The 27,837-nt window shown below is 43.5% G+C and overlaps 1 protein-coding gene across 8 annotated transcripts in view; it reads left to right on the top strand.

Annotated features, from left to right (window-relative positions):
• Positions 1–27,837, top strand: part of TMCC3 (transmembrane and coiled-coil domain family 3) — a 288,555-nt gene that overhangs the window by 258,057 nt on the left and 2,661 nt on the right. For 6 of the 8 annotated variants that reach the window (XM_005206105.5, XM_024991555.2, XM_015470921.3 and 3 more), the window contains 2 exon segments: positions 20,302–21,218; positions 23,753–23,888. In XM_005206105.5, coding sequence (XP_005206162.1) covers positions 20,302–21,218; positions 23,753–23,888 — 1,053 coding nt within the window. 8 annotated transcript variants of the gene reach the window in all.

Genomic DNA, 27,837 nt, shown 5'->3' with positions numbered 1-27,837 from the left:
TCATTTCATCTTTCTGACGCCAGTGCTTTTAGCATACTGCGTGGCTCAAAAAATGCCCAGGAAACATTTTTTGAGTGTGAGTTCTGTATCTTAGGGGGCCTGGCTTGGAACTTAATTTAATCAATTCTGTTAACTGTCATAAAAATAATTTGGTCTTATATATGGTGTACAAAGAGGTTTCTCAGGCTCTTTAAGAAAAACTGGCTTTCTAAATAACTATCATGTAATGAACCAGGTGATTTTCAATCTGTGTCAACATGGTATTTAGGATTTTACTGCATTTTGCAGAATGTAAGATAAAATATTTTTGCATTTATATCTGATGAATTTAGTTACATCGTAGGTATTAGTGCCTTGCTAGTGTATCATGAGGATTTCTACTCTTTTTCTGTACTTTACATTTGCTCTTCTGTATCCGGGTATTAAAAACAAATATTTGTAAGAGAGTATCATGAAAATTTCAGAAACATTAAAAATGTGAAAGGGCTGACCAAAAGTGTGAATGGACACACCGTTGAAAATTCTTTTCCTGCTAGAACCGAACAATTTCATATGTTAATCAATATGCATTTAATAAACACCTGCCATGTTTTAGAAGGCAGTGGCAACCCACTCCAGTACTCTTGCCTGGAAAATCCCATGGGCGGAGGAGCCTGATAGGCTGCAGTCCATGGGGTCTCGAAGAGTCAGACACGACTGAGTGACTTCACTTTCGCTTTTCACTTCCATGCACTGGAGAAGGAAATGGAAACCCACTCCAGTGTTCTTGCCTGGAGAATCCCAGGGACGGGGGAGCCTGGTGGGCTGCCATCTATGGGGTCGCACAGAGTCGGACACGACTGAAGTGACTTAGTAGCAGCCATGTTTTAGGCCCTGTAAAGTTAAAATAGTAATTTTGACAGTGATCTTCATTTCCTATGATTTTTTTGCATTTATTTTTTTACTCTTTTGAAGAATAACTTGTGGTAACGTGCTTACATCTGAATGTACAGTTGAATGGTTTCTGCCTGTGTTGCACCATATAAGTGTCCCTTGCATTGGCCTGGTCAGCATCCAGCACTCCACTATGCCACCTTGTGGCAGGTCCTCTCTGCTTCCCCACACGCATAACCCGTTTGACATCCCAGTCACTGGAATCACAGAGCATGTCCTTCTTGGTTTGTGGTTTCTTTCATTAAGAATGATGTTATTGAGATCCACTTATGTGGTATGTTAACAACTGTTCTTTTTCTTTCTTTCTTTCTTTCTTTTTAACTTGCTGCATATTATTTTTAACTGCTTTTTGCTTGATTTTCATTTTGGTGAGTAAAATTCATTATCCAGAAGTATAAATATTCAACGTATGTTAATTGGTATGTGCTGAGAGCAGCCAGCTTTACAGACCTAGTGGTAATAGAATTGTGGAGGAGAAGAGCTGCAAAGGCATGGAGGTTGCAGAGTTCAGCCACTTCATTTTCTCAAGTGAGGGACCTAAGACTGGAGGGGTAACTAGACCCCAGGTCCCACACGGATCTAGACCAGGTTTCTTCCTGAGGTCAAGATGCTGTGTCACAGTTCAGACTTGCTCATATAGATGATCTCAGTCAACAGGAAAGCAGTCATGGGAAGTTAGTAATTTAGAAATCCGCAATCAGCAAGACTTAATATGAAGTGAAGTGAAGTCACTCAGTCGTGTCCGACTCTTTGCAACCCCATGGACTGTAGCCCACCAGGCTCCTCCGCCCATGGGATTCTCCAGGCAAGAATACTGGAGTGGGTTGCCATTTCCTTCTCCAGGGGATCTTCCCGACCCAGGGATCAAACCCAGGTCTCCCACATTGCAGGCAGATGCTTTAACCTCTGAGCCACCAGGGAAGCCCGACTTAATATATTGGCCTATAAATGGTAAGAATTCTAGTTACCTGGAAATTTCTTTCACTCATCTATACTTCCCTCTTCCAGTCAGTTAAATCGAGGTGTTACTGACTGTGAAACTTACTCTTTTACTAGACCCAGTGCTTAAAGGAAAAGGAAGAGGACTGTCTTAACCAATGTGTGTGTTTATTAGAATGTTTCAGTTTCAGTGCATCGTTTTTAACATTCCCAGATGTTACTCTTTAAAGCCTTGATGAAAACCACAAAGATTATTCTTAGGATGAGAAGTCTTAAGGTAAATTCTGATTCTGTGATCTCTGCAAGTAAAAAATCAGTCCTTAATCTTATACCTTCCTGCTAAGATAGTCATGTTTCACAGAAAGTTCCATAGAAAGGATTTTAAAGGAGAGATTAGTGGCTCATAGCAGTGGAAGATTAAATCCCTTATTGACCTACTAGCCAGGAAGTAACTACAGAACATTCTTCAGTATGTTGTTGTTTAATCACTAAGTCATGTCTGACTTGAGACCCCATCAACTGGCAGGTGGATTGTTTGCCACTGAGCCAGCCACCAGGGGAAGCCCTCTTCAGTATGTTAGAGTCTCCTTAAATATAATTAGTAAACATAGAAACAAGTGGTTTATGTCTTTTTCTTAATTATAAAGCACATTTTTTCAAACAAGATAGAAACCCATTAGTTGGTTATGAAATAGATTTAATGGCTAGCAACTATCATATTTTTAGATGGGAAACTAGAAGAAGAGTATAGCAAACACCCATCCATGTTATCAGATTCAGCAATTAAAAATTTTCACATTTCCTTTGTGTCTGTGTGTGTATGTAATCTTTTTCAAAGTAAGTTATATTGTTTCTGAAATGTATTTAAAAACAAGGACTTTTTCTACATAATAAAATTAACATACCTAACAGAATTAACTATAATTTACTAATATTCAGTTGTCATGTTAAATGTTTTTAAAAAAGTGTTAGCCATGATTTTTAAAAATATAGTTGCATTGCATGTATAAAGATAAGTACTTGTTTTATAAAATTTATGTTTCGGTTATGTATGTGTGTGTACATGAACACATATGCATGTATGTCATGGTACATGTGTATTTCTTACTTTGGTCTCATTCAGAATTGGGAATATACTGCTTTATAGCATAGAGAAGTTGGTTATAATAAGTATTTGCTACCCAGTGATATTGCCAGTTCTGTGCTGAGTATTGTGTGGCATCTAAAAAGTGAATACTCCTGGTAATCTAAAAGTCCATCAAGAAAGATAAAACAAGTAGGAACCAACTGGACCGTATAAATAAGAGCCAAAATGAATCGGGAAGGATGGGACATGGACCTCACAGAAGAGATCTTGAAAGAGTGGTAGAATTGGGGTAAGACAGAGACTTTCGAAATGGTGTATCCACTGGGAATAAGTATTAAGGTTAAAAAAAAAAAGTACAAAAATGTGTTCAGTGTACTATGGCATCAGGATCTGTCTGGTGGGTGGTTGGTAGAAAGGAGGAAGACATTGAAGAGTTCAAATGGGAAAAAACACTCAGATTAAGTACCAAGAGGAGGAAGAACCTAATTTCTTTATTAAAGGAAGAACCACTGTACATCTTGGGTATCTTGTTATAACGTGATGAAAGTGGAAGCTTAGAAAATTAGCGTGATGACTCTCTATGGACTGGATGGAAAAAGTAAAATTTTGAAAGCAGTAAAACCGATTAGACCATTGCCCTTTGTGTAGGGTAAGGTAGGGAATGGGATTGGATTCAGGAAGACAGACCCAGAAATAGCAAGAAAGTGTCAATCTAGAGAGAAATTGCTGCACAAAGAAATAACAATTTGGTGGCAATTTGAATAAGGGTTGAAGGAGAGAAAACCTACACAAAATTAGAGAATGTTGTCATTGATAGATAAGGTCATAGAATTAACTGTAACCTGGCTGAAAAAAAAATTCCACACTTCATCTATAAAGACAGGCTTCCATGACATAATACTCTCAAGAAGTAATTTGGGAGGCTCTTTAGAAAAAGTAGCAAATTATCATCATTAGATAAGCTCATCTAATACAATTTCCTCTTGTTTGGCTTAAAGACTTAGAGATGGGAAATGTTAGATGTCTGTCTTTAGGTCTTAATTTAGAGTTCTGGTTTTACCGAAAATAGCAACATAGAAAAGTAATGAATTTATTTAAAAATTAAGGACCAGATATTGAGCTTTAAAATTTTAATCTTTTAAGATACCGTAACTTTTTAAAAGTTAGATTAAATCACTCATATACTAGGTCATCTGCTTTTGATGGGCATTTTTTAAAAATTTATTTATTTTTAATTGAAGGATAATTGCTTTACATATTGTATTGGTTTCTGCCATATAGCAACATGGATTAGCCATCAGTCAGTTCAGTTAAGTTCAGTCGCTTAGTCGTGTCCAACTTTTTGCGACCCCATGAATCGCAGCACACCAGGCCTCCCTTTCCATCACCAACTCCCGGAGTTCACTCAGACTCACGTCTATCAGGTCGGTGATGCCATCCAGCCATCTCATCCTCTATCGTCCCCTTCTCCTCCTGCCCCGGATCCCTCCCAGCATCAGAGTCTTTTCCAATAAGTCAACTCTTCGCATGAGGTGGCCAAAGTACTGGAATTTCAGCTTCAGCATCATTCCTTCCAAAGAAATCCCAGGGCTGATCTCCTTCAGAATGGACTGGTTGGATCTCCTTGCAGTCCAAGGGACTCTCAAGAGTCTTCTCCAACACCACAGTTCAAAAGCATCAATTCTTCGGCACTCAGCCTTCTTCACAGTCCAACTCTCACATCCATACATGACCACAGGAAAAACCATAGCCTTGACTAGACGAACCTTTGCTGGCAAAGTAATGTCTCTGCTTTTCAATATCCTATCTAGGTTGGTCATAACTTTTCTTCCAAGGAGTAAGCGTCTTTTAATTTCATGGCTGCAGTCACCATCTGCAGTGATTTTGGAGCCCAAAAAAATAAAGTCTGACACTGTTTCCCCATCTATTTCCCATGAAGTGATGGGACCAGATGCCATGATCTTCGTTTTCTGAATGTTGAGCTTTAAGCCAACTTTTTGACTCTCCACTTTCACTTTCATCAAGAGGCGTTTTAGTTCCTCTTCACTTTCTGCCATAAGGGTGGTGTCATCTGCATATCTGAGGTTCTTGATATTTCTCCCAGCAATCTTGATTCCAGCTTGTGCTTCTTTCAGCCCAGCGTTTCTCATGATGTACTCTGCATATAAGTTAAATAAGCAGGGTGACAATATACAGCCTTGATGTACTCCTTTTCCTATTTGGAACCAGTCTGTTGTTCCATGTCCAGTTTTAACTGTTGCTTCCCGACCTGCATACACATTTCTCAAGAGGCAGGTCAGGTGGTCTGGTATTCCCATCCCATAGGTATACATATTCCCCTCCCTCTTGAACTTCCCTGTCACCTCCCACCCCATCCCACCCCTCTGGGTTATCACAGAGCAGCAGATTTGAGCTCCTTGCGTGATTAAACTTCCACCGGCTGTCTGATTTTGCATATGGCAATGTGTGTGTTTCAGTCTCCTCTCTCAACGTGTCCCACTTCTCCCACTATGCCCACAAGTCTGTTCAGTATGTCTGCATCTCCACCGCGGCCCTGCACATAGGTTCATCAGTACTATCTTCCTAGATTCCTATATATATGTTAATACATGATTTTTGTCTTTCTCTTTCTGACTGATTTCACTGTATAATAGGCTGTAGGTTCATCCCTCTTATTAGAACTGAGTCAAATGCTTTCCTTTTTATGGCTGAGTAATATTCTGTTGTGTATAGGCAGCACAACTTCTTTATCCATTCATTTGTTGATGGACATCTAGGTTGCTTCCATGATCCAATTATTGTAAATAGTGCTGCAGTGAGCACTGGGGTACATGTGTCTTTTTCAGTTATGGTTTCCCCAGGGTGTATGTCCAATAGTGGGATTGTTGGGTCATATGGTAATTTTATTCCTAGTTTTTAAAGGAATCTTCAAACTGTTCTCCATCGTGGCTGTATCAGTTTATATTCCCACCAATAGTGCACGAGGGGTCCCTTTTCTCCACAGCCTCTCCAGCATTTATTGTTCGTAGGTTTTTTTTTTAATGATGGCCATTCTGACTGGTGTAAGGTGATACCTCATTGTAGTTTTGATTTATATTTCTCTAATAATGAGCGATGGTGGCATTTTTAAAGAAGTCTTAGCATTGCTATTCAGGCTCATTGACACTTGATCTTTCAGGCACCTCCTGGTGTGAGTGTGATACCCTGCTGGTCGTTTCTCTTCTCTGTGTGCAGCTAGATGCAGACGCAAGCGGATTCCGTGGGGTGGGGGCAGTGGTCCGCTTCTGCTGGAAGAGCTTAGTCATGGCGGCAGCAGCGCCTTTGTTCTTGGTTCTGGACTTTTCTGAAGTTCCCACCTGTTGGGTGTGGGTGTGTGCTCCGTCGTGTCCAGCTCTTTGCAACCCCACAGACTGTAGCCCACCAGGCTCCTCTATGCTTAGGATTTCCCAGCAGGTATTGTGGAATGGGTTGCCATTTCCTCCTCCAGGGGATCTTCCTGACCTAGGGGAGTACCCATTGGGGGTACGTTGTGTTTAATAAAGGATAGCTTACACTTAGACAGCAGTGACTCTGTACGAGGCCCTGTTCCAAGCAGTTTATTCACTTAACTGCAGTTTATTCATAAAACATTAATTCATTTAATCCTCACAGTCAGCCTGTGAAGTCAATACCTGTTCCCACTTTATAGATGAGGAGACTGAGTCAGAGAGAGAGTAAGTAACTACTTGCCCAAGGTGATACAATTAATATGGCAGAGCTGCGATATGAACATACACAGTCCTGCTCTGAATCTCTGCTTCTAAACCACTCATGTATGCCACCACTGTGACACAGTTATAGGACACACAGCTTTGGAATCAGGGCTTTCCCCTGAATCTGAGTTGGCTAGTTGCTGCAAGTGTTATAAGTGGCCCTGAAAGGCTGCTGCCTCTGTTTGGAAATACAAACCAAATATAGACTTGGATTCTAAGAAGGGTCATGGTATAGTGTTTATCTCAAAAATCACAGTCTACAATTCATTTCTTTGCAGTTTCCTTCCTCTGAGATTACAGAACAATAAGTTCCTAGAGGACAGTTGTCTATGAAACGTGACTCGAGTGCTTGTGAACTGCTGTGTCTGTGGGAGAAGGAAGCCCCCTCTTAACTGCATCTTGGTAGCGAAGCCTTTAATGACTCCAGTAGCCACTGGAGCTTTAGCCAGGAGAGGGAGTTGATGCACAAGCTGGCAGGTTTCCCTGGCATTGAGAATCATTTTTAATGGTTGAAACAGGAGCAACCTGCATTTTTTATTACCCATGGTATCTTGGGATTTAAGCGTAGTGTTTTGTCTTACTTATTAAATGTCAGATTCAGGACATCTCCAGTAAATTGCCTTGTGGTACCAAGAACTGTCTAAATCCGTCCATTAGTATTCACCCTTCTGGTTTCTCTACCATACATACTTTTTACTTTGTAACATTTAACAGTAACACAGTGATTTAAGTAAACAAAATCTTAGGGGTTGTAGGGATTATGGGAAACACATTCATGTCTAGGAAAGAGTCTGTTATATGCAGCAGGTCTCAGTAGCAGGTGGGAATATTATTAGAGCCCAGCCCTTGAAGCCAACTGGAATGATAGCTCATCTACATGCTAGCTTTATGACTTCAGAAAAGTCAGTTCCTTTTCCCATCTGTAAAATGGAAAATAGTTGTTCTAATCCCAGATTCTTGAAAGGAGAAATACAGTAATCTATGTGAGGCATTTAGAAAATTACATGATGCTTCATAAGTTCTTAATATCTAGTAGCTTCCCTTTTAAAAATAAATTTGAACTATTTTGCCAAGGTTCTGTTCTTTCTTGGACCCTGCTTTTGGCCTTTAAACAAGTCATTTCCTTCTTAGGCTTTGGAGGAAAGAAGGGCTGTTTTATTTTTTGTTCCAGTTCTATTGAATTGTGATTTCCTAAGGGACAAGGAACTACAGTTGGCATTGGTGTCCCTGGGACATTGGTTCCAGGACCACCCCCCCACCTTGGATACTGAAACCTTTGGGTGCTCATGCCCCGTACTCCCCTCTCATTTCTGCCCCTCTTTGCCCTGCGTCTGCAGATTCAATCAGCCACAGATTGTGCGGTACTATACTATCGATTGAAAAAAATCTGTGTGCAAGTGGACCTGCCCAGTTCAAACCCACATTGTTCAGGGATCAGCTGTACTCTTGATAGTCTTGCTGGCACATTGAATAAATTATTTTTTGAAGATTGTCATTTAATACAGTACAAGACTGTTTCCTTACATGCCACCACAAAGGATGGATTGAGTTGAGACATGGATGTGTTAGGAGCCGACACCTAGTTCTCTGTGACAGGATGGTAATCTCAGGGGAAATGTCACTTAGGAAGAGAGTACACCTCTTGCACATTGTGGGTCTTCAGTCAGTCAGTTCAGTCACTCAGTCATGTCCGACTCTTTGCGACCCCATGAATCGCAGCACGCCAGGCCTCCCTGTCCATCACCAACTCCCGGAGTTTACTCAAACTCATGTCCATTGAGTCGGTGATGCCATCCAGCCATCTCATCCTCTGTCGTCCCCTTCTCCTCCTGCCCTCAATTCCTCCCAGCATCAGAGTCTTTTCCAATAAGTCAACTCTTCACATGAGGTGGCCAAAGTACTGGAGTTTCAGCTTTAGCATCAGTCCTTCCAATGAACACCCAGGAATGATCTCCTTCAGAATGGACTGGTTGGATCTCCTTACAGTCCAAGGGACTCTCAAGAGTCTTCTCCAACACCACAGGGTCTTAGTATCTATCAATTGATAATCGGTCGCCTGTATTCTGCTTGGAGTGTCAAAGAGCCATGGGACACATTAGTCTCTTGAATATTTGACCTCTTGCATGAATCAAAAGCCATTAACAGTCCACGGTCCGGTCTGTCTTGAAGACAGTCCAGCACCACTTCAGCTACAGGTTCTTCTTGATCTCGGACGCAAGCAGCTGAAAGGATGTGAGCACGCGGAATGACTGGCTGCCCCAGTTGGCTGTTTGTCAGCCATTGATTCACCCAGCAGATAACAAGGTCCTGTTGAAGAAGGAATGTAGGCCAGGACACAGGTGGCTTAGGAGACATTCCCTCCTCCTCTAGGCTTTAAGATAGCAGAACAGATGTTACACACGTGCTTGCCAGACCTGGAGAGTATGCACCTGAAGGGCGTCCTTGCGGGGAGAGTGTAAAGGAGCCTGGGCTTTGGCATGGGGGAGGCTGTGTGAAAGAGACAGTATTTGGATTAGACCTCAGAAGACACCTTGGGATGGAAGTATGAGAGGTCGTGCTATGGCGAGGAAACAGCAGGTATTTAACACGGCAAGTGTGTGAAGCATTCGGGAGCTTATTGGCCGAGTGCAGTGAACATTAAAGGCTTTAGACCTTGGTACACATGTTGGTTCTGTGTCTTATTAGCTGTAATCACAAATTATGTGATGGCTCCTCACTTCTAAATCTATAAAGCATAGGTAATGGCTCCTACTTCATGGAGCTGCGGGGATTCAAATGAGAGTGTGTATCAAGCTTCATCCTAACTGTAGTGCTGGTGCATAGATGTGCTCACAGTCACGTTATGGATGAGTCTACTAGCAGTATAGGCTGAGAGGACTCTGATCAAGAATTTTAAAGTCTTTGCTAAGGATTTCACACTTTAGGGATCTCGAAAGGGTTTTTGAAAAGGACATGATCTGCTTTATCTTTTAAAAAGGAAATTTTATTCAGCCCAAGGAGGTCAGAGTTTTTATTTTGATTGTCTCATTTGAAGGTCCAACGTGACTTCAAAGTCAGATGGTTTTTCCATACTACATAAATTGCAAAATGTTGATTGAGTACACTTTTCATGGACATTAAAGTTTTTTTTTTTTTTTAAGTAATGTTATTTATAATTTTTGTGAAACTAAAAGCAGCTTTTTATTTCCAATTGCTATTTGGTGATAATACTGCTGGCTTACGTTAGAAAAAATAAAATTGCTCAAAGGAAGTAATTTCCGTATTGCCAAAGGGAAAGAAATGAATACAGATCAGTTTTCCTTTGCTTCCTCAAAACTTAAGTATGTTATTTCTAAGCCATGTCTGATATCTAGTAATGTTCTGATTCGTTTAAAACAGAATTATATACTACACAGATCATCCAGGACCTGTGCCCCTCCTCCAGTATTTGTTGCAGGACCAAAACCAAATTAAACCCCTGGCCTGCAGGGAATAATTCAGTTATAAGGCTTAGGTTTCCTTGGGGAAGGTGCTTTAGGGCCTGAGTGTGTTTTCTGGCTCAGTCTTAATATAGCGTCTTTTCAAAGGACTTGGACCAGATTGTGACTCTGCTGTGGCTTTCTCTGGGTGCCCTAGGGAAGGCGGAGAGAGGTTACTGTGCCAGTGTGTGAGCTCAGTGTGTTCAAGCACATTCCCCCAGTCACACATGGGAGTGAGAGTCTAGTGTTCATCTCTTGGCAAGATGACATACCCAGCATCATTAAAGTTCACCTGCCTATTTCCACTAAGAGTCAGATTATGATAGGCAGAGTAGCAATAATATCCAAAAGTTCAAAAAAAAAAAAAAAAAGGAAGGAAAAGCAAATAGACTCATTGACAAGTCTAACAGTTACTCTGAATTTGATTCTAAACTGCCTAGTATCCTAGTAGCAAAAAAGGGAAACATGATGGTTGGTGTCTGATAGACATCCCTATCGTATTCACTATTATATCCATCTTATGTATTGATCCAAGAAGCTGTACTTTTAAAAAATATATTTTATATTGGAATATAGTTGATTAGTAATACTGTGTTAGTTTCAGGTGTACAGCAGAGTGATTCAGTTATATACATACATATATCTATTCTTCTTCGGATTCTTTTCCCATTTAGGTTATTCCAGAGTATTGAGCAAGTTTCCTGTGGTATACAGTAAGTCCTTGTTGGCTATTTTATTTTTTTAAGTACTTTATTTGAAAGTTTTTAACATTGAGTTCATAAGATTATAGAGTAAGATGGGTCCATTGAATGTGTGGTCCGGATATTGATACACAACTAAAGTACCTGAGTTGAAGCTTCCACAGGGGTCACACAGCAGCTGAAGAGCAGAGCTGTTACTGTCACACAGCCTTCTGATCCCCAGTCAAGTGGTTATCTGTGTTAAGTATAGCAGTGATACATGTCAATCCAAGTCAAATTACTTTCCCTTTTGTGTAGGCCCCCTAGAATGAAGAGAGCATAGATTGCAATGAAAAGTAAGTTGGGTACATACTCAGGCTGCTGCTTTTAAAAACAGGCATTAGGCCAGATGAGATTTCAAGGATTCTTCCCTCTTGAGAGTAGCTTCTGCTGCAGGTCGCTGCCCCTGGTACGAAGTTATCCATCATTGTGTGTCTGAGAGGGAGATGTGTTTCCTTCTCTCTCCTTGTTCAGATTGGGGGTGCTGAAAGACACCAGGACACGGCTGGCTTTGTAGTTAGCATTCAGAAGCTTTGCTCAAGTACGTGGCCCTCCCGAGAACACCCACCCTCTGTGTTTTGAGGAGAGGAGGCAGTGAATAAATGCTCCAGGAAAAGGAGAAGGCTGGGCCCCGGCCTAGCGGGAGGCAGGCTGTCTGCCCCGGGCTGCCACTCTGGCCACCACCCTGCTCTGCCCGCTAGCTCAGGACCTTGGCACCTGCCTTCTTCTGAGCTGCCTCTGCTCCCTCAGTTCCTGGGGCTGGGTGGTTCTCCTGCAGCAGAACATGGTCCTCCCCCCTCTCCCTCAAAAGGTAAGTGCTCAGGTCCCTTTCCTGGATCTGTTTTACTGACAGATGCTGCCGGGAACAGACCGGGAATAACCATGCTGGGGACAGATCCTTGAATCCCTCCGAAGCTGTTAGGTTGCGCCGGGGCTTCCCACTCACCCCTTCCCTCCTTTTGTTCTGAGTATAGAAACTAAAAGCCTCAGTGACGCTTGTTCTGTGTTTAGTATTAAAACTGGGGCTTCCTGTTTCCCCATCTTCAAAGCTCCCCATCCCACGTCTCCCCACAAGAAGGAACTGCGATGGTTTCTGCCGCACAACGTGGTGATCAGCCATATGTATGTGCCCATCCCCGCCCCCAGTCTCACCCTCTAGGTCTGCGCAGAGCGCAGAGCTGAGCGCCCTGTGCTGCACAGCAGCTTCCCGCCAGCTGTCTGTTTAGCACATGGTAGCATGTATGTCGGAGAAGGCAATGGCGCCCCACTCCGGTACTCTTGCCTGGAAAATCCCATGGACGGGGGAGCCTGGTGGGCTCCAGTCCATGGGGTCGCGAAGAGTCGGACAGGACTGAGCGACTTCACTTTCTCTTTTCACTTTCATGAATTGGAGAAGGAAATGGCAACCCACTCCAGTGTTCTTGCCTGGAGAATCCCAGGGACGGGGGAGCCTGGTGGGCTGCCGTCTATGGGGTCGCACAGAGTCGGACACGACTGAAGCGACTTAGCAGCAGCAGCAGCATGTATATATGTCAGTGCTACTCTGAAAAAAAAGATACTTTAAAACAAAAGAAACCTCATTAGGAGGAGTCTTAATCTCAGTGAAATAAAGTTTTAAAATCCTCTGAAAAAAAAAAAAAAAAGGAACTGCGAATTCTTCCTAAGAGAAAGCTGAGTTCTTGGTGGAGGTGAGGGGCTCACTTCTCTTTCCTGAGCTTGCCTGTTTTCGAGGTACGCTGGGTCCCCAGAGACTCCCTCCTCTTTTCAGCAGAACCCTTGTCTCATGTGGCCTCACACTCGCCTACGCTCCCTCGGGGACCGTCCTTGAGCCGCAGGTGGTTCTCTGGGTAGATTGGTTTTCATCACCATAGCCTTCCCCGTCTGCTCTTCAAGGCACAGTCTTTTTAAATCTGGCCTCCCTGTCTTTAATTTAATTCTTAGATAAATTATAGAGTATACGGTAAATCTTTACCAGATCAGACTAATTTGGTAAGGGATTAGTTTGCATTAATTGAAAGCTCTTTTGAAGAAATAAGTATTTTTCTAGTATATGTAACTCAAAGTAGGTTACCTACCACTGTTGCCTGGTAGAGGCTTATCAAGATAATTATTTCTAATTACAGTATTAAGTGTTTGTAAGCGCTTGAAGATATTTGAAGAATTTATTTTTGAGATCTCTGAACACTTTGCCTAATCTCCCATACACTGTTAATTAGCAGGATCTATGAATAAAAGATTGAGCTCTCAAAAGGACATGTATTTCAGCCCCAGTTCCAAATGATCCTTGATTCCAGATTTACTTTGCCTTCCAATCAAGAAATAGAACTTTTGACGCTACAGGTTTTCTTTTGTCAGTGATACTGAGAGGAAGAGGTGGGGAGAAATTAAAACTTTTATGATAAAACTAGTGACTCAATTCCCGTTCTGTACACCGTGAACAGAATGTGCCGTTGTTAGATTTGAACTACGAAAGGAAGTGTTCTTTGTCTGAACAAATTAGAACAAACAGTGTACTAAGACAGTTTACTAATAACATATCCTTTGGGATACCACGTGAGCATCTTTCAGATTTTCCATTTCTAGCATATAGTTATGGGAGGGGAAGTGGCCTCCTTCTCGAATAGAGGTCTTAAATGTTCTGTCTAGGTGTCCCCATGGATGTAATAATTACATCTTGATAAGGATGCTTATTGACCTTCAAAATTATTTTTCCAGTACAGATTGGTTTAGTTGGCGAGAAAACCAAGTGTTTGAGTCCAGGGTCCAGCAACTGGGTTGGTTCGTTGTTCAGTTGCTCAGTTGTGTCCAATTCTTTGCGACCCCGTGGACTGCAGCACACCAGGCTTCCCAGTCCTTTGCTAGCCCCTGGAGTTTGCTCAAACTCATGTCCACTGAGTCGGTGATGCCATCCAACCATCTCATCCTCTGTTGCCACCTTCTCCTGTCCTCACTGTCTCCCAGGATCAGGGTCTTTTCCAGTGAGTCTGCTCTTCACATCAGGTGGCCAAAGTACTGGGGCTTCAGCTTCAGCATCAGTCCTTTCAATGAATATTCAGGGTTGATTTCCTTTAGAATTGACTCGTTTGATCTCCTTGCAATCCACAGGACTCTCAAGAGTCTTCTCCAGCACCACAATTTATGTGTTTGTATATTATTCTATTCATATATTTGTGAAGAATATATAAACAAATTTAGCATAATGCCTGACTCGTAATAAGAGCATTCAGTCATGATTGTCAGGGAAACAGGCTCTGGAGACAGACGGCCTGGATTTCAGTCCTAGTTCTGCTGTTTACTGGGCAATTTACTTCTCAGCATCCAGGTTTCTCATTTGTGAAATGGTAATAACAGCAGAACCGGTCTCAGAGTTTTTAGCCAATAAGATATGGCATGTGTCACTAACATGGTAGTTTTCCTCCTGGGCATGTGGCAGGATTGAAGTTAGGTAGGGCCAGTGCATCGAATTCAGGAAGCCCAGGAGACTTCTGGGGAAGGCTTTAGGAGCCAGTGGACAATCACCGAGTACCCTGCCCTGGCCACCAGCAGCACTCCTGATGCAGGGGCTCCGCCACAGCCTGGGTCCCTCAGCCGACTCACAGCAGGCTTGTTAGCATGAATGAGAGATAAACCTTTCCCTTTTTCTTAAGCCCCTAGAATTTGGATGTTGGTTGTTACGCCAGCAAAGCCTAGCACATTCTGACTAGCACACCAGAGGAACAGCCCTGATGCTACACCGAAAGTTAGATTTTGGCTAAAATGAGTAATAGTACAAAATTTCAGCTGTGTTGGCTTGGACACCTGGGCCACGGAAACCCTGAAAACCTTTGGATCCTGAACCTGCAGCTCCCTTGTGGGTGTGTCTGTAAAATCACCCTTGTGTGTGCTCTGAAACATGCCAGGCCTGGGCAGTGGCCTCCAGTTTGCAGGACCTGGCCTTTCCTTATGTGGCCAAGCTCAGGCAGCTTTTCTGTGAGCAGAGGTTCATTGTATTTGGCCTCAGGACTAAGGTGCAGGTTGTTATCTGTTGCCCTGGCTCTGATCTCTCTGCCTCTGCAGCTTTTGGCCCCTCTGTGACCCCAGGGCTTCGGGCCCTCTTGCCTCAAGTCCATGCCGGTCTGCGTCCACAGGAGCCCACACTCTGCCTTCCAGTCCTCTTGGTTTGGATCATGTGCCTCTGCTTGGCTATGCCGCTCTTTTTGTTCACGTCTCTCTGAGCTTTAGTGGGTACACATGAGATGTCCTGGGGGACAGCCCTCTTTTGAAGCCTGAACAATGTGTTTGAGCAACACTGGTAATGACTGAGATGTGCCTGGCATCCCAGTGAGGAAGGTGAGCTCCCAGGGGTAATTGTGCTGGAGGCTTGGGTTGGAGCAGAGATGATTCAGTGTCAGGTTTTGACGTGTGTCCAGGGCTTAAGGCTTTTCGTTAGCCTTTGTTCCAGAACACTGAGAAGACAGTGGAAATGTTACTGCTGCTGGAAGGAAAACATTATGAGGAATGGCTTTTCACTAGAATGCTGGCGGTCTGCTTTCATGTAAGGTAATAATAGACAAATCATTCCAAGAGAACTGAAGCTTAGCAGTCATTTTTAAAACCAGCATCTTTTCTACCAAAACGGTAATTCGGGTTCCTTATTTTTTAAAGATTGGAAAATACAAAAGCATCTTAAAAAGAATGACTCCTCATAACCCCACAGGACAGAGATAACCACTGTTAGCACTTTGCAGCTTGTTTTTCTTTTAGTTTTTACATAGGTACATTTGTAAATAACATAGGGATGATAAACAAGAGTATATCTTATTGAAACCAAAATGGTTAATTTCTGTGCCGGGAAGTCTTTTAAGTGCTTGATACGAATTAGCTAATTTATTCCTCACAACTCTTCAAAGAATCACTATCTCCATTTTACAGAAGAGGAAGCTAAAGCACAGAGAGGCTAAGTCATTTTTCCAGGGCCACACAGCTCGCAAGAACGGTGCCAAGATGGAAACCAAAGCAGTCTGTCTTTCAAGTCCAGGGTCCCGTGTTGCCCTCTCACAGTCAAGATAGCTTGGAATACGCGTCAGGGAGTTTTGCAGTGTTATCTCTGAGTTGTCTGGTTCTGTCTCCTCATTCTGTAGATTAGGAAATCAAAGACCACACAGGTAATTAGGTATAGCCGAGAACACACAGCTAGTGAATGCAGTGCCAGCATTGGAGTGCATGTGCCCTGACCCACCTGGTCCCCAAGCTCATTGGCTCTGGGCGAGCTGTGGACCTTAATCCTCCTCCCTGGGCCCCAGCCCCGAAACAGCTGCGTTTGTACCATGACCTCAGTGCCAAGTCTGATATGGTGGCTGGAGGACTCACTCAGCTTTCTTCCAGCCGGTACCTGCAGCCCCAGCTTGAGGTCAGGGATTGTATGGGTTTGCTGACTCTTAATTATCTCGCAGAGCCTGGGCTATAAAAGGCTGAGGCCTGCAGCCCAACACAAGTTTCAGCTCTCCACCCTCATCGGAAGTTTCTAAGATTTGCGAGCCAGCAGAAGGAGTCATTGATTGAGCTTTAGACACGGTTGCTGTCCTCCACCTGGACTCTCGAGGACGCGCCAGGCGTTGTAACTGAAGTGAGCGAGAAGTCAGCCAGCTGTCTGAGCACAAACATTCCTGTGTACGCCGCCGGCCGGGGCCAGCATTTGTGAGGGAACCGGGCCAGTGCCCTGAGACACCAGGGCGGGATAGGCAGCTGCTGTGGGGCTGAGAATTAAAGGAAGAGGAACAGGTGATGACTTCTTGCTTGTTTGGTAAGGTAAGGATTAAGAGCCCCGGTACCCTCCAAGGTGTGGTGGACTTTTTAACAGGGACTGTAAGCAGGGTTTTTTTTTCTTTAAAAAAAACTTAATCTGCTTTTATCTGAGTGACAGGAGCCTTCCTCCTTATGACTCCCACGATGTGGAGCAAAAAAGACAAGCGGACTACGTGATATATTAGCCAGAACGAATGTGTGCTGTTAGAAGCGAGGCCCCTGGTTACCTCTGGAGGTGGGGATGATGTTGTTGTGACTGACGGGGGTGCAGGGGAGCTTGTGTGTTCTTTGTTTTTTTTTTTTAACTGAGTCCTGGTTACACTAGGTTTAGAGTTTGTGAAAATTCGAGTTTTATTCTTTTCAAATACTCTCTTTTCTGTGTGTAAATTAAGCTTAAAGTTTAGAAGTCCTTGTTTTTATTTGTGCTTCATGTTGCACGTTGATACTTAGAAGAATCTGATCAGTTGAAATCAGGTTGAAATGATGTAGAAATTACTACCTCGGTATTAAGAAAACATCTTTACCTGAAATTGTTGGTCCGTCTGGACAGAACTTCTAAGGCCATTTTTTAAATTCTCTTCAAATGTATCTTATAGTTTTGTTTACTTATTTATTGGCTGCACTGGGTGTCTGTTGGGGTACACAAGCTCAGTGGTCGTGGCACAGGGGCTTGGTTACCCCATGGTATGTGGGCTCTTAGTTCCCTGACCAGGGATTGAACCTGGTCAGTCCCTTGCATTGCAAAGTGGGTTCTTAGCCACTGCACCACCAGGGAAGTCCCTTCAAATATATCTTAAATCAGGGGACCCCATCCTTTTTGGCACCAGGGACCGGTTTTATGGAGGAGGACATTTTCCAGGCCTGGGATGGTTTCAGGATGATTCAAACCCATTACATTAATTACATTTATTGTGCACTTGAATTGTATTATTATTATTATTATATCAGCTCTACCTCAAATCATCAGGCATTAGATCCTGGAGGTTGGGGACCCCTGTCTTAAATGACTTCAGTGCAGATTCTTCGGGAATAAAGAATGAGGTCACTTTAGTTCAGCAAATATGTAACTGACAACCTCTTGTGAAGTAGGGCCAGAGCTCACTCTAGAGCTGGGGGCAGTTGCGACACCACCTTTCCCCTGGAGGAGTGGGTGAGTGCTCAGAGGTGGAGTAAAGTGAAGCAAGAGCACTATGGAGGATCGCAGGAAGGACAGGCAGCTTTCTGACAGGACTGGGAAAAGCTTCAGAGGAAAAAAGTGGCATTTGAAATGGATTATAAAGAATATACTGAATTTTGATAAACAGAAGTGGGTATGTAGCTGCCATTGAAAATACGGTGCATATGAGGAAGTCCATAGAAAATGCATACACATTCTGGGAACTTACATGGTTCACGTAAGATGATTGGCATTCATCAGGTGCATGTTGGAGGCCTGACATTCATCAGGTGCATGTTGGAGGCCTGACAGCTAAGCTGGGCCCTTAACAGGGGCCAGGTTGTATTAAATAAATTGAGAGGCATGAGAGAGCCAGAGAGATTTTCTCTGAAGTAGAGCAGCATGATCAGATGGGCTATCTTAAGTGAAACTGAATTCCTGACCTCACAGTTATACTGTTATTAACTCTGTCAGCCCAAAGTAAACATTTCCTCAGCTTAGTGCCTCCTTTGTTTCTGTATTTTGAGCCTATTCCTGTTTGGATCCATGGGGTGAGCCGTAGGTGCTTGGCTTCCTTGAACTTCCTGTGGTCATCTCTTCAGGACTTGAAGGTGATCATTATGTACCTTCTTTAGTTCCTACACCCATCCTTCCCCCTTGACCAGGTGAAGTCACAATTCCTTTATCCTTTTTTACAGTCTTAATAGTGATCTGGCATTTAATTCCTTCCAGCCTTTCCTATGTGATGCTCATCTGCCAAAGAAAGCAACCAGGATCTCTTACAGCCAAGTCATGTGTGGAGAGAGGGGGGCCAAGAAGTAAGTTAAGAAACTTTTTTTAAGCTGTGAAGGAGGCCCACTGACCCACTGACCTGGGATTGTGTCCCCCTGGGCTACTGGACTCCCTCCATGGAAAAAGCACTGGGTAGGGTTTTGCATATGGCAAAGCGTTGATGCTAAGTGTTGGAAATGGTCCACATTTGAGCCTGGGTCACTTGTCAGTATGAGGTCTGTTATTGTCATAGCAGTTTTTGGCTGTATCAGCTTCTTCTCCCGTTAAAAAAAGCTAACTTGAAGTGAGCATTGTCTTGTCTCCCATTCCATCTCCCAAGACTCCCAAGTCATTCTTCTAATCAAAAGATTGTCAGCTTTACAAATAAGATACTTCAGTTTGCTGCTGCTGCTGCTGCTAAGTCGCTTCAGTCGTGTCCGACTCTGTGTGACCCCATAGACGGCAGCCCACCAGGCTCCCCCGTCCCTGGGATTCTCCAGGCAAGAACACTGGAGTGGGTTGCCGGTTTCTTCTCCAATGCATGAAAGTGAAAAGTGAAAGGGAAGTCGCTCACTAAGTGTCCGACTCTTCGTGACCCCTTGGACTGCAGCCTACCAGGCTCCTCCGTCCATGGGATTTTCCAGGCAAGAGTACTGGAGTAGGGTGCCATTGCCTTCTCCAATACTTCAGTTTAGAACCTAAGAATTTTTGTTCAGAGGTTGTGTTCAGATGCTATAAAGACCTGTGTTTAGTCCTCTGGGGACAAGAATGTAAAGAGGACCAGAGGTAGGATGAGTTGGATTCAAATCCTGGCTCTTTAAGTCTCTGTTTCTACATGTTATATGGATATAACATGTTCTTTGCCTAGTGTGATGGTGAGGCCCAGACAAGACCAACCCTGTGATCATCAGTGCCTGCCATGCGGATCCCATTTGCCTGTCCCTTTTAGAGCAGAATCTAGTCACCTCCCTTGGCCAGGGTGCTCAATGATGCAGTTCTTTTCTCCTGGTGGCCCTGGAGTGAGAAAGCTGTTTCTCATGGTCTTAGTATTGTCACTGTTGTTGTTTATAATCACTTTGGTTGTCGTTTGGGTTATTTGTTTCCACATCTAAATATTGCTGTTGTATTACTCAATTAATCCTGTACCATATTATTCTATCACATCTGTTAATGGTTCCATTAAGAAAACGATTCTTGTGTGGACGAATGTACCTACTGGAACTTTGCTTTCTTTTTTATTTTTATTTTTCTGCCCTTCTGTTAAATGATTGAGTTCTGAATTGAGCGCATTTCCCACAATGGTGAAGTTCTTTGTGAACGGGGCATGGCAGGCATTCCACTTACCTGGGCACTTTGGAAAACCATGAGGACTGATAACATCATCGTGTGATGGATTTTCTATACTGGCAACAAATGCTTACCATCTAATCAGACAGAACATTGGATAACCTGGTAGAGCGGAATCTCATCATCCCTGTACATGAGTGCAGGAAGGAGTTGGGTTGTCCTTCATTCAACTTGAGAGGATAGTAGGGAGTTTTTATCTGGTGAATACTTGCAGTTTGAAAATCTGGGGCATAAAGTATGTCTGTTGTGTGTGTACAGGGTCGGTCACAGTGACCCTCTCTTGGACTTCCAGTCTAATAGTGCTTCCCGTCCCCCTACCCATTGTCTCCTCCAGGTAGAACGCCATGACATGAATACCCTAAGCCTGCCCCTGAACATCCGCAGAGGCGGGTCGGACACCAACCTCAACTTCGATGTACCAGATGGCATCCTGGACTTCCACAAGGTCAAACTCAATGCGGACAGCCTGAGACAGAAAATCCTCAAGGTCACAGAGCAGATAAAAATCGAGCAAACGTCCCGTGATGGGAACGTGGCAGAGTATCTGAAGCTGGTCAACAGCGCGGACAAGCAGCAGGCTGGCCGCATCAAGCAGGTGTTCGAGAAGAAGAACCAGAAGTCGGCTCACTCCATCGCCCAGCTGCAGAAGAAGTTAGATCAGTACCACCGGAAGCTCCGGGAGCTCGAGCAGAACGGGGCCCTCCGGAGCGCCAAGGACACTGCCAAGGACCAGCTGAAGGACATCCCACCCTCTCTGAAGGATGCCCAGGCCAAGTCCCGCACTGCCCCCCACAGCCTGGAGAGCAGCAAGTCGGGCATGCCGGGGGTGTCCCTCACCCCGCCCGTGTTTGTCTTCAACAAGTCCAGGGAGTTCGCCAACTTGATCCGGAATAAGTTCGGCAGCGCTGACAACATTGCCCACCTGAAGAACTCCTTGGAGGAGTTCCGGCCCGAGGCCAGCGCCAGGGTCTACGGGGGCAGCGCCACCATCGTGAACAAGCCCAAATACGGCAGCGACGACGAGTGCTCGAGCGGCACGTCCGGCTCCGCCGACAGCAATGGGAACCAGTCGTTTGCGGCTGGGGGCTCGGGCGCACTGGACAGCCAGGGCAAACTCACCGCCATCCTGGAGGAGCTCCGGGAGATCAAGGACACCCAGGCGCAGCTGGCTGAGGACATCGAGGCCCTCAAGGTGCAGTTCAAGAGGGAGTACGGCTTCATCTCTCAGACACTGCAAGAGGAGAGATACAGGTATTTCAGGCTCTGCTCTTAGGAGCTTGAGTTTCTAAGATTGATATGCGAATTTTTTTTTTTTTTTTTTAATGTGAATGTGGGTCAAAAGGCATTTAGGAACCGAGAGTCCCTTCCGTACTTTGCAATTCTAAATATTGTAATTTGCTACTTGAAGCCTGACAGCTTAGAGAAAGACATCATGCATGTGGGTCTGTTAAAATATCACCATATAGTCAATGACTCACATGCATATTGAGCTCCTGATTCAGTAGACAGTTGTCACAAGATCTCAGTATACTAATTTCAAGATCTGTATTTGGGTTTCCCCCCATAATAACTGTCAAGTAAAAAAACAAATTCACAGTCCAGCAAGGTAACTTCTATTTGGTACCTAAATCTCTTTATATAATGTATTTTTATAATGTCTTTAAATGTCTTTATATAATGTATTTTTTTGTGAGATTACATTTTGCTTATTAATAAACCTTTCACCCTAAATGAAAACCTTTCAAAAGGAATCTTAAAAATTCAAATCTTGTGGATTTATATAAGCTAATTTTTAAATTCAAGTGTTGTATATGGCTGGCTTTTTGGTGCCTCTAGCATAAAAAGTGTACATGTCCAAATATGAGGTGATTTTCCACCATTTTCCCAGTAAAAATATCCCCGCATCAGGTTTTTTTGTCAAGTGAATGTTAACTTCTAAGAACATAGATGAAACAGTGAATGCCTGTTACATATTGTAAGATTTAAATTTTAAATTTAGTTTACATGTTGTTTTATATCTGATATATGATTTTATGTGAGTGTTAGTTTAGAGATGTGGCTTTTCCAGCTCTTATATTTTATGAAACAATTTTTTAAAAACTTTCTGTGTGCATGTTTGACTCTGGATTCTTTGTCACATAAGAACAATTTTTGAGTCGCAGTTTTTCTAAATAATATTGACTTTAATTCCATTCAGGTAGTTTGGGATACAGCTCTGTTTGGGTCCAAATTTTATTTCAAGTCACAAATATCAATTCAAACAGTTTTGGTTCTCATTTTGTTATATGGTTATGTTTGTGATCCTCCTGGTTTAGTCTCTCACTATATGGCTTACCTTAGGAGATATTTGTTTTTAATCTTTATTTTATAGTGGAGTGTAGCTGATTTATGACGATGTGTTAGTTTCAGGTGTACTGCAAAGTGATTGTTATACATACACATATATCTGTTCTTCTTCAGCTTCTTTCCCCATTTAGGCTTTTACAGAGTATTGGGTAGAGTTCCCTGTGCCGTACAGTAGGTCCTTATTACCTATTTTATATAGAGCAGTGTGTCCATGTTAGTATCAAACTTCTAACTTATCCCTCCCCTACGCTTTCCCTTTGGCAATCATCAGTTTGCTTTCTAAGTCTGTGAGTCTGCTTCTGTTTTTTAAATAAGTTAATTTGTATCTTTTTTTAAAAGATTCCACAGATAAGCAACATCACGTGCTGTCTGTCTCTGTCTGACTTATCTCTCTGAGTCTGATAACCTCCAGGTCCATCCGTGTTGCTGCGAATGGCAGCATTTCATTCTTTTTTCATGGCTGAGTAGTATTCTATTGTCCGTGTGTGCCACACCTTCTTTATTCATTCATCTGTTAAGAGGTCTTTAAAAGCCTTGCTTACAAACACCCAACATTGAGCAGCTACAAGGTCCTACCTGAGAATGATCATTAAATCTGTGTTAAAGTGTTTTTTAAAATGATTTTTTCAAGTGACCTATATGGAGTGTCTAAAACTGGCATTACTCAAAAGTCATCCAGGTTTAATGCATCTTCCCCAAATAGTGCTTCCTGTTTCAAAATAAACATTATATAAGTTTTCAGATATAAGACAAAATTCCCCTTCTCTGAGGGGACTGGGCATTGGGAATAAGAATCTTGGTCCTTCTTTAGATTTGAACTTTTCGAACTGCCACCTGTTAACCCATCTTGAATTTGTAACAAGCTGAATTTTTTTTTTATTGGCACTTAAGAACTGAGACCTGTATTCACCATCACCGTGTACACTGGGAAATCAGTGGACTTGGCTCCGCATAGAAACCAGTCCTGTCTTTATAGCCTCTCTGGTGCACGAGAGCTATGGCGGTGAGCCACCGGGCACTGAGGGCTCAGAAGAGGGAGAAGCACCAGCATGCCAGTGGGTCCTCGCCTTGAGCAGGCTTCTTGCCAGCCCCGCCTCCTGACCAGCCCAAACGAGGAGCCACTGGAGTCTGCCCTGTTGTCCCCACAGCCAGCAAGGTGCTGGTGTGGCATGGGCAGAATAGCCCACTTTGGTTTGCATGAACCCTCAGTAGAGAGGACAGAGTTAAGACTGCAGAGACCAGTCCTTTCTGGAGCTAGAGTTCAGCGTTATCCAAAAGCATGTCCCCTACAGCTAGACGTACTCTTGGAAGCTCAGTCTGCGTGGATGAGCACAAGCCACAGGGCGGTGGCGACGGCAGGCACAAAGGATGTCATTTTCTAAGTGCTGTCGTACGCTTTTGAAACGTCGCGCTCAGAATCGATTCATCTCTTTACAAAGGTGCGAGCGACTGGAGGACCAGCTCCACGACCTCACGGACCTGCATCAGCACGAGACGGCCAACCTGAAGCAGGAGCTAGCCAGCATCGAGGAGAAGGTGGCCTACCAGGCCTATGAGCGCTCACGGGACATCCAGGTGCCTCCCCCCTCCCACCAGAGCTCACGTGAGCTCTTCCCCGCCGTTCATTCATTTAACAAACCGATACATTACACGCAAGCCTGGAAGAATTTCTGGCATCAGGAGCAGACATTTAATCTTTACCCTGTTGACCCCAGTAGCTCCTGTTATAGACTTTAAGCTATAGTCTGTTTGCTTTCTGCCTAAAGTAGTTAACAATTATTTTTTACCTACACCAAGCCTAGCGCCTATACTCTGCTCTCCCCACCATCACCACATTTTTACAAATTTTAAAATATGAGACGAATCTTGCCTTCAACATGCTTGCTTAGATGAGAAATCAAGAGGAACACAGCTGCCAGGGGCCTCAAGACAACATGAACGAGGGCCAAGTTACATGATTATAGGCTCTAAAAGCCTCAGAAATTCAGGCGTGTGGTGCCTAGCAAGCTATGGACTTGTGGGGCAGGGGGCCACAAAGTGATTAGACCCTGGATTTCAGTCCCAGCTGTTTACCAGCTACCTGGTCCTGAGCAAGCTTTAAGTTTCTTTGCTTATCTGTAAAATAATAGCTTTCATATTTGTGGGAATTTCAAGCACTTGAGCACATACTCTGTGCCAGGCACTGTCAAAGCACTTGAGGTGTCTGTATGCCCATTTGTTTCTGTTTGGGATAGCTCCTATTACTCTTCCCATTTCTCAGATGTAGAGACCAAGGCACAGAGAACTTGTTCAAGGTCTTACAAGTAGTCCTTGAGTAATGAATCTGAATCAAAGTCCTGGAGAAGGTGGGTTTCGAAGGGGTGGATGGGATCCCAGTGGATGGAGGAAAATGGATCAGTATAAACAAAGGCGTGTTCTAGTGATAATGTGATACTAATGCTGTCATGGTGCTTCCCTGGTGGCTCAGATGGTAAAGAATCCACCTGCAACGCAGGAGACCTGGGTTCGATCCCTGGCTCAGGAAGATGCCCTAAAGGAAGAAATGGCAACCCACTCCAGTATTCTTGCCTGGGAAATCCCATGGACAGAGGATCCTGATGGGCTACAGTCCATAGGATCGCAAAAGAGTCAGACACAGCTGAGCAAGTGAACAACAATGCTGTATTGAAGCAGCCGTAGGCTTCTTGAGCTCCTTTTTGGGGTTCCAGAAGGTCTCTTTCGCCCCAGTTTTTATTCATATATAATTTTCATACAACTGTATGAAAGTATACAATATAATGATTTCATATGTGTACATATTGCAAAAATATCACTACAGTAAATTAACATTCATCACCTCACATAGTTACAAATTTGTTCTCTTATGATGAGAACTTGTAAGGTCTACTCTGAGCAACTTTCAAATATACAATACAACGTTGTCAACTAGAGTGACCAAGCTGTACATTGCATTCCCCAGGGTTTATTCATCTTATAAGTGAAAGTTTGTGCTTTTGACCCTCTTCACCCATTTCGCCTCCCTTCCCCTGTTAGATTCTACAGTGTTGGTTGTCTGTCTGACTCATTTCACTTAGCGTTAATACCCTTTAGGCCCATCCGTGTTGCAAAGGGCATTGCTCTCTTCTTTCTCATGGCTGCATAGAACGCCTGTGTGTGTACGTGTACCACATTTTCTTTAGTGATCCATCAGTGGACACTTGAGTTGTTTCCACGGATTGGCTATTGTCAGTAACACTATAATAAATGTGAGGGTGTGAATTTCTCTTCTAGATGGTAATGTCATGTCCTTGGTGTGTACACAGAAGTGGGACTTGTGGATCGTATGGTAGTTCTATCTGTAATTTTTTGAGGAACCTCTGTACTGTTTTCCATGGTGGCGGCAGTGATTTACATTCCCATAGATTCCCTTCTTTAAGAAAAGAAAACAAAGAGTACTATCCAGGTCACGCACAGCTTCAGTTTTACAAATGTTCTTTGTAGGCGTGGTTATTTTCTCCAACCCCACTTTACAAGGGGCTGAAACGCAGATTTCTCCCACAGTGTGTGAGCCAGTTTCAGCTGTCCATGTTTTGTTCCTTCCTGTCAAGGGCTGAGCCAGTGCTGCTGCCAGTTGTCTGCTTGGACAATGCTGGGAGCCAAAGAAAGCATCAGACTTATTTGCCCCTGAGGACCTTGGTGCAGAAGACACCAAGCGAATTTCCGCTCTGGGCTAGGAGACTGAGCTTTACTGATGACTGGTGTAAAAGATGTGAACCCGTCTAAATGTGACCTGTTGCCAGGCAAACAGCACAGTCTGTTTTATTAGAGCATGCTGTTTAGCATACATCTGGGATTCCACTGGCTTATATCTAAATATTATATATGGTTTGCTTATTTACGGGATTGTTTGGGTTTATATTGTTACTCTTTTTTAAAAGAAATATACTTTAGAGATGAAAGGGGTAAGATAAGGGGGGAGGTGAACTTCAGAGAGAGCTTAAAAATTCAGATTTCATTTTACCGTTTTCTAGTTTTACCTGTAGCTCAGAAGTGCAAAGGGGTGTCCGTGTGAGTGACTGGAGGGCCTTTGCTGTTAGAATCTTGCCCCTGTCTCTTACTGTGTGACCCCGCACAAGTCAGTGCTATGCCTCAGCTTCCTCATCTGTAAAATGGAAATGTTAACAAGCTCTACCTCAAACATCTGTCAGAAGGATTAAATGGGATAAGATAGATAAAATACTGAAACCTTTACCTGACACATTAGCAGCCAAAAAACAGATGCTGGTCAGTTTCATATTTAGTATGTATGAGTAGCTCTATTTCTTGGGGCTTTGGTGACTGGGCCTGCTCAGCTTCCTCTTTCTTGTTTCTTTCGTGCTTATAGGCAGGGTTATACAAGGTGATGGAGTAGCATAGATGAGGGTAACTGTTGCCTGTTAGGATACAAAGCTTTTGTTGTTGTTTTAAAGAGCAAATGAGTTTTTTTAACCCTGAATTTGAAATGAAAAGTTTAAAGATAATCCTGTCCTTTGTCCTTATCCCCAATAAATGCAGTACTTACTTTGGCCCACTATTTAATTTCTTAGCGGGTGCTGTGACCAAAATTCCTCACAGTTGACTGCTTAATTTTCTTGACTTTCTCTTTTGGCTAAAAATTTGACCGAAGTTCTAAGGCAGTGTCTAGAATCAATCTATTCTGTATATGTAAATCATCTCCCCAGTCACAGGTGAATGCATTTCCCTAAAATGGTGATCTTTTGTCCCGTTCCATCACTAGTTCCATGCCATGCCTAAAACAGAGGATGCTATCTGTGGACCTAAGCATTTTAAAAGAATACATGGTCTGGGGGGCCCTTTGCCTGTTGCTATGGAAGTCAGCATTGTTTGGATCGTGAGGATCTGAAGAAGTTTTACCTGCTTTGTCGGTAGCCTGTATAATGAGAGTTACTATAGTAACAGGGAACCCTTGGCCCATAGAGTATGGTCACAAAAAGGAAAGTAAATCAATGTTGGCACCATTATGCTTGTTTAAAATCTGAAAACATGACTGGATTTTAATTGAGCAAACATATATTGGGAAATAAGTTAGAAAATAGGCTGGTGAACCAAACTAGGTCATTGTACTGCCTCTTAGGTCTTTTTCTCCTGGGAGGTGTATGTTTCTTCCCTTTTTCAAGCCTCGGGTCCCCTTACTGGCATTCAGTCTCCGGAGCGTGCAGCCAGCCTGCGCCTCCTGCTGGAGGTATTCAGGGCACAGTGCAGGCATGGTCCCCTGGTTAGGCACGAGGCCCGGAGAAGGGCTTGACAGTCTGGTGGGTCCAGGAATGCTTCCCTCAGGATGTGACCATCAACATGGGACCTGAAAGATGGAGCGGGGTGGTGTGTGGGGAGGCAGACCTTTTAGGCACAGCACAGCGCGTGTGCAAAGGCCCTGAACATGGTCCTTCTCAGCACTTTATAAAGCCAGGATGGCTAGAACACAGTGAAAGCGGGGAGGAAGTGGGCTTATCTGGTAAGCTTGGCAGGAGAGAGTGGCTGGGCCTGG

The sequence above is a fragment of the Bos taurus genome, chromosome 5 (assembly GCF_002263795.3).
Source record: "Bos taurus isolate L1 Dominette 01449 registration number 42190680 breed Hereford chromosome 5, ARS-UCD2.0, whole genome shotgun sequence".
NCBI classification, from domain to species: Eukaryota; Metazoa; Chordata; class Mammalia; order Artiodactyla; family Bovidae; genus Bos; species Bos taurus.
Note: the sequence above shows the minus strand (reverse complement) of the source record. Positions and strands in the feature narration are given on the sequence as shown.